The sequence below is a fragment of the Alnus glutinosa genome, chromosome 4 (genome assembly GCF_958979055.1).
Source record: "Alnus glutinosa chromosome 4, dhAlnGlut1.1, whole genome shotgun sequence".
NCBI classification, from domain to species: domain Eukaryota; kingdom Viridiplantae; phylum Streptophyta; class Magnoliopsida; order Fagales; family Betulaceae; genus Alnus; species Alnus glutinosa.
The window spans coordinates 4,084,472-4,091,503 of NC_084889.1; the positions used below are offsets into that span (position 1 = coordinate 4,084,472).

Sequence of the window (7,032 nt, forward strand, 5' to 3'; positions counted from 1 at the left end):
GAACAAGTTTTAAAAAAAGGCAGATGCTAAGTTTGAATTTCAGCTGCCACACATTAGTCGTTACGTTCATTTTATCCAAAAAGTTATTTGGAGTAACACAGTTTTTATTATAAATTTTTTACAAATTCACGTAAGGGTCTATGTTTTATATATCAAAATGAGCGAAATGTGAATGGTCATGTGTCGGTCCACATTTTAGTAGTTAATGTATTAAGTTATGTGGACTGTTATGTTAGTTTGTAAACATGGTAAGTGTAATGTGGACTACTACGTGGCGGTCGACATTTTGGTGACTGACATAATAAGTGTTACGTAAACTACTATGCTAGTTTGTGAGGAAATTATATTAAAAACTATAATACTCCTAACAATATTCTTTTAAAAATTTATCTGTTGCTTATTTCTTACAAAATAGATGCCTAATAAATAATACTAAAGTCTTTCGAAAAAAAAAAAAAAAACAGAAAAAACGGATGGATCACTATCTAATTGAAAACTTTAAGTTGGTTTTGAGTATAATGGTAGTTTATTTAATTTTTATTCCACATTATAAGAATTTATTAATTTGGAAGTAAAATTGATGCATGTGTATGTTTATCTAACGAGAGGAATTAAGCATATATAAATACAAGTGTTTGTGTAGAGAATAATGTTACACATACACATACACAAATACATATATTTCATCTCATTGAATCCTCTTTTAACTTTTCAGTTTAGAATCAATAATAGAAATGATATATATAAAAGGCACACTAAAAAGAAATTGTTATTATTATTATTATTATTTTTTGTCGCTAAAAATACTGAAGTTAAAGTTAGTAACATCAAACCCTTCTCCAATCTCCACATGCGGCGGAAAGTACAAGCATTGGGATTTGGGAGGCCATGTCTCCCCCCGATGATCTGAGCATTAATTGCTCATTTGGACTGCATGCATGCATTTCAACGTCACCAGACAAGTCCGCCATGTGGCCCTTCTGAAGGGTACTGATCACGTCAGAAGCAACCCATGCACGAGGCATGGGTCACTTGGTTTTTTCATTGATCGAGGTTCCTTATAATTATTTGAAATGATAGAGTTTACTGTTTGTTCAAAATGAAGAGCCTTCAGATCGGTCGCCTACTACCCCTTCACCCTTTGATAGTAGGCACCACTAAAGAGTGTTCACGTCTAGAGTGTCCAAGCGGTCAATTAATCGTTGAATAACCACTAATTATTATAACAAATGTACGCTTCTATTCACTCTTGTTCTACCTTTATATACGTGGATTAATAATATAAAAAAATAATAGAGAAAGTATAATAAGGCTTTATTTTTTTAATAACATTATTAATTTACATAAACAAAGATAAAATAAGAGTGGGATGAGTGTCACTACCAAAAAAAAAAAAAAAAAGTCATTTATGGGCGATTTTTTTCTAGACAGCGGCAGGCGGTTTTTTCAAAATCGTCTGTAAAAAATTTATTATGGACGGTTTGATTAAACCTAGGATGGCCGGACCCACCTCTGGGTGTGGCTCGCACGCCCACCCCTCCACCTCCTCCAGTAGCCACCCCCTTTTCTTTTCTTTTTTTTTCTTTTTTTTAAATATTAGTTTCAATATTTTTTATTAATAAATTTAAACCAAATTAATAAACCATTTTTTTTTTTTATCAATTGAGGGCATTTTTGTATTTTAATGAAAATTAACGTCCAAAATTGGCATATTATGTCCATGTTAACGAGTTTGACTGACGGAAGGGGGCAAAATGGGTAAAGTTGGTAGTTAAATGCTCTTTTTTGGTCGAGTTGATAGTTCATGGGGGCATCGCGCATTTTTTGGTAGTTTATGGGGGAAAAGGTATTTACTATAATATTTTCGCACTTTAGATGTCCGGTGCTGTACAAATTTTATTGTTCACATATTCCAACATGTTTTGTGGAATTGAAGGGGCATGTCTAGGTAGCATTTTATTTTTGAATATTCTTTAAAAACATGTTTGGGTAGGTTTTTTAAATTCAAATTATACTCAAGTTTTATCAAACTCTTATTAATTTTGTCTCAGATTCTCTAAACCATCTAAATATAATTTTAAAAAATACTTTTTTGGGTATTCGTAATTTTAAATATAGTAAAAAATAATAGAATATAATACAAATTTTTAAAAATATGACATTTAGAATAAGACAAATATTAAAAAATATGACCATTAAGAAAAGACAAACATTCAAAAAAGATTAAATAGAGAAAGAATAAATAAATTCAACAAAATATTATTTAAATAGAATAGTAATAATGAATAGTTAAAATGGTGAGGTTGTTGGAGTTGTATTAAAAAAGTGGCTCACCATATATATATATATATATATATATATATATATATATATATATATATATATATATATTACTATTTTAATTAATAAAATTTAGCTAAAAAAAAAAATACTCTAAGTGGCGTAAGACCACTTGCCGGATTCTTATTGTATTCTTAAGAAAGATAATTAATTTCTGTTCTATTCATAGAGATTACTGTTTTCAATTGAAAAAGGTTACATATAGAGAAGCGGTTTTCAACCACTTGTGCAACATTTTTAATTATTATATGTTAGGCATAAACTTTTCCAGGAATTTCCGACACAATTAGAGGAAATCTTTATCCTCTTGGAAAAGGAAGGTCACATCCATATTATTGTAACATATTTTATAATTAAAGGAATTTTTTCTCCTTTTGTAAAAGGAAGGTCGGATCCATTTTATTGTACATATTTTTTACTATCGACGTGATATGCATGCGAGTCAAGTGTATGGAGATAAAATTTGTTGCTTTTTAATATCACATTAATTAGGGTGATGAAATGGTAGGTTTGATAATTTTTGACACGACTCGCGAATTCAATACGAACACGACACGAAAAAACAGAGTTTGAATTTGGCATTATCGGGTTCGGGTCATAATCGAGTCAACCCGATTATGACACGGTAAAAAATAAAAAAATTGAATTTAGTGATGTAGGTCGAGGAGGAGTTATGCTGCGCCTAAATCCGGGTCGAAGAGGAGTTATGCTGAAGTCTTGAGGTCTTCTCTGCCGAAGATGGAGGAGCCTTTTGGTCCTTCCAATTGTCAGTTAGCTAGGGTTCCAAGGTGACTCTCTTCTCCTGTGTTAGCAGGAACATCGAAGACCAATTTGAAGACAACGTTGACCTCCTCTGCCACGGAGAAAGTCTTTGAGGCCCAGGCGACTCTTCCGGCAAAGGGTCTCCGTGCTCAGGCGAAAATTACAGCCAAGACCACAACGACAAAGATAGCTTTGGCGAAGTCCAATCTTCTGGTGAAGGCAGTTTCGGCGAAGTCCAATCCTCCAGTGAAGCCAGTTTCGACGAAGGCAGCTCGACTGAAGACATCTTTGGCGTTCTCCGGCGTTTCTCTCTACTATGTCGAGAAGGGCGTCTGACTCAGGCCTAGGGGGAAGGGCGGCTGTCTCAAGCACCCCCTCGTTGTCCTCTGCAACACGCAAGTCCTATTTTCAAGCCCGTGTCTGAAACTCTGAAATCTGAATCTTGGATTCTTGTCTCTTGATGGTAGTAGCGAGTTAGTGACGAAGACGGAAGACCTAGCAGCTGAATCAGTGAATTGTGTTTATGGGGTCGTGTTCGTGTTACCCAATTGACAATCGGGTCATGTTCGGGTTACAGATTTCAATCCGATTACTAGTCGAGTCGGGTTCGTGTCATACCCATTTACATAATCGGGTCAGTCGGGTTGACACGAACCCGATCCGTGAACCCGAATTGCCAAGCCTACGAAATGGGTATGAATAATAAGTAGATTTATTTTCTATAAATAGGGAGTTTGTTTCAGAAGCCATATTCAGCATCCTTCCACCGAACTTTTCTTCCCCGTGACACCCCTTAACCAGCTCTCACACTACATTACCACCTGGCCAGTAGGAGGACTCGACTCTCCGACTCCGACTCCGACCACATTTCATAGACAAAGAAGCATGGTGGTTGCAGAGTCTGAAACCATGAAACCCCACGTTGCAGTCCTCCCAAGCCCCGGGATGGGCCACGTCATACCCCTCCTTGAGCTGGCCAAGTGCCTGGTCATCCACCACGACATCCATGTCAGCTTTCTCAACATCACCACCGAAGCCTCCGCCGCCCAAAAGCAGCTCCTCCACTCACCCACACTTCCTCAAGGCCTCCACGTCATTGACCTTCCACCTGCTGACATTTCCACCCTCGTCAACGAAGAAACTCTGGTCCTTACCCGGCTATGTATCAACGTGGAGGAGAGCCTCAAGCCTTTAAAGTCGGTCCTCATGGAGCTAGGCAAGCTACAAGCTCTCGTCATCGATTTATTCTGTACCCAAGCTTTCGAAATCTGCAACGACCTTTCCATTCCTACGTACACCTTCTTCACTCCCTCAACTGCTTTCCTTGCTTTCTCCTTGTACCTTCCTACACTGGACCGTGAGGTGGAGTGCGAGTTCGTTGACCTTCCTGCACCGGTTCAGGTCCCGGGTTGCACGCCGGTGCGAACTGAGGACTTGCTGGACCAAGTTCGAAACCGGAAGATTGACGAGTGCAAGTGGTTCTTGCTCCACGTCAGCCGGCTGCCCATGGCCGCAGGGATTTTCTTGAACTCGTGGGAGGATCTTGAACCAGTCTCGCATAAAGCAGTAACAGCGCACCCGTTCTACCAGAATATACCCACACCACCGGTTCACCAAATCGGGCCGCTCATCAAACAGGACGAAGCGCCGGAAACTGAATCGGACGCAGAGTGTCTAGCGTGGCTAGACAAACAACCGTCTAAATCGGTTCTCTTCGTGGCGCTGGGTAGTGGAGGGACTCTGACCGGTGCACAGCTCACCGAGCTGGCTTGGGGTCTGGAAATGAGTCGGCAAAAGTTCATATTGGTGGCACGTAAGCCAACCGATGCTAGCGCCTCGGCTACGTTCTTCAACGTGGGTGGAGATGTTTCTGATCCCAAGGCATATTTGCCGGAGGGTTTCTTGGAGAGGACGAAAGGGGTGGGGCTGGTGGTGCCGTCTTGGGCGCCGCAGATACTGGTGCTCCGCCACCCATCAACCGGTGGGTTTTTATCTCACTGTGGGTGGAACTCCACACTGGAGAGCATCACTCACGGTATACCAATGGTCGCATGGCCGCTTTACGCTGAGCAGAGAATGAACGCGACGATGCTGGTCGAAGAGGTTGGAGTGGCGGTTAAGCCGGCGGTGGAAGGAGGAAAAGGAGTCGTCGTAAGGGAGGAGATTGAGAGGGTGGTGAGGATGGTGATGGAGGGTGAAGAAGGAAATGTGATGAGGCGTAGGGCTGGAGAGCTAAAAGTCAGTGCTGTGAAAGCGTTGAACTTTGGTGGATCTTCTTATGAGTCGCTTTCTCGTGTCACCAAAGAATGGAAGGCTGAGCATATATATATATAAATTCTGGATTGAGCCAAACCGGCCAGCCGAACTACCCGTTGCAGCCTCCGTGTACGGCAAGTTTGGGTTGAATGGTTTGGGCTATCGGAGTGTGGCCGAATCACCGACAAAGCCACCAAGCTTCTTTCTTTACGTGTTTTTTTTTTTTTTTTGAAAAATAAAATTTGGTGTCAGAATTTGGCCGCTTCATATTGGACGCTCCAGATCAAATAAATTGCCGCAGCCCTCACTCCACAATCTCAAAAAACTCTCTCTCTCTCTCTCTCTCTCTCTCTCTCTCTCTCTCTGTGAAAGGTTCCAGAGACAGGGAGAGAACTTTGAGCTTGTTCACCAGGGGAGGCTTCACGTCTCTCCCTCCTGGTGCTGGTCTTTCCTTTAGCCCGTGAGGACTAGGGTGATTTTTTGTCATCCCTCTGGTTTGCAGTTGTGGATGTTTTGTTCTCCCAACTTAGGTTTGTGGAGCTGTGGTCCCTCACGGACTTAGATCCGGTGAGGTTGGTATTTTCTTTTGTTGTTTTGTTTTTGGTTTTGTTGTTCTTGGTGCAAACAGAAAGATTCCCAAGCTCTGGCCTGTGGGAATGGCGGATGTCGGTGGGTATCCGATGGAGTTGTGCTTTATTGGTAGATCTATAAGCATCGGCTGGGTGTTTGTCTACAGGAGCTTTTCTTTCATGGTTGCTGGCATCCTCTGGTTTCGGTAGTCACTCGACGGAGCTGTGCGGTTCTTTCTTGCGCGGCGCGTGGCCAGCACGCGCCGGGGAGTGTCCTCCTTGGGTTAGAGTGTGAGGATCAAAGTTTGCATATCCGGCTTCGTTTAGTGTCGATTTGGTCTTCTGGAGGTTGTTCGATGGCTGGAAGGGTTCCCGGAGTAGGTACACGCTCAACACGCCCTGAGCTTTGGCAGTGGTTCTCATGGTGTTGGTTTTTTTCTGTTTGAATTTGTACATTCTTGTATCTTTGTTCACAGTCTACCTTGTGGTAGCTGGTTTAAGCCAGGATTTTTCCTTACTTAGTGGATGGAGTTTCTTCAACTTTATTCACTACATTGGCCTACGGGCACTGATGTAGCCTTCGGGCAGTGTTCTCGGCTTCTTTGCTCCTGTATTTGTTCTGTGGCTTTTGCCTTGTTGTAATCCCCTTTGGGGTTTCTTTTCATCAATGAAGGTTCTGGAGCTTTGTTCAAAAAAAAAAAAATAAAAAAAATAAAAAAAAAAATTGCCGCAGCCCTAATTATTGCACCGAATTTGAACCCATAAAAATCTTAGGAGAATGATTCATGTACTACTAGTACTAGTGCACACACTACTTCAAGATACATTGGGGTGGAACTACACTGAGTCCCACACCAATGTATCTTGGGGTAGTGCACAACTTGTGCACTAGTTGTATTTCTAGCATTTTCCTAAATCTTAATCTATTTAGAGGATGGTTGCAAAAAAGGGGTCCCTACTATGTAGCAAAGACGGATCTAAGGGGGGCTGGCAGGGGCCATGGCCCCCTTTCAATTCCAAAAAACAACAAAAAAATATTAGGTAAAAAAAATAAAATTATAAGGTAATAAAAAAAAAATGTAGCCTAATGACCCCTACCAATAAT

General features: G+C 41.0%; 1 protein-coding gene across 1 annotated transcript; it reads left to right on the forward strand.

The window, feature by feature from the left end:
* Positions 1-3,845: 3,845 nt before the first annotated feature.
* LOC133866677 (anthocyanidin 3-O-glucosyltransferase 5-like) lies at positions 3,846-6,624 on the forward strand. Its single transcript, XM_062303284.1, has one exon. It carries the CDS (start codon positions 3,988-3,990, stop codon positions 5,434-5,436), a length of 1,449 nt encoding a protein of 482 aa, XP_062159268.1. The 5' UTR covers positions 3,846-3,987; the 3' UTR covers positions 5,437-6,624.
* Positions 6,625-7,032: the final 408 nt, after the last annotated feature.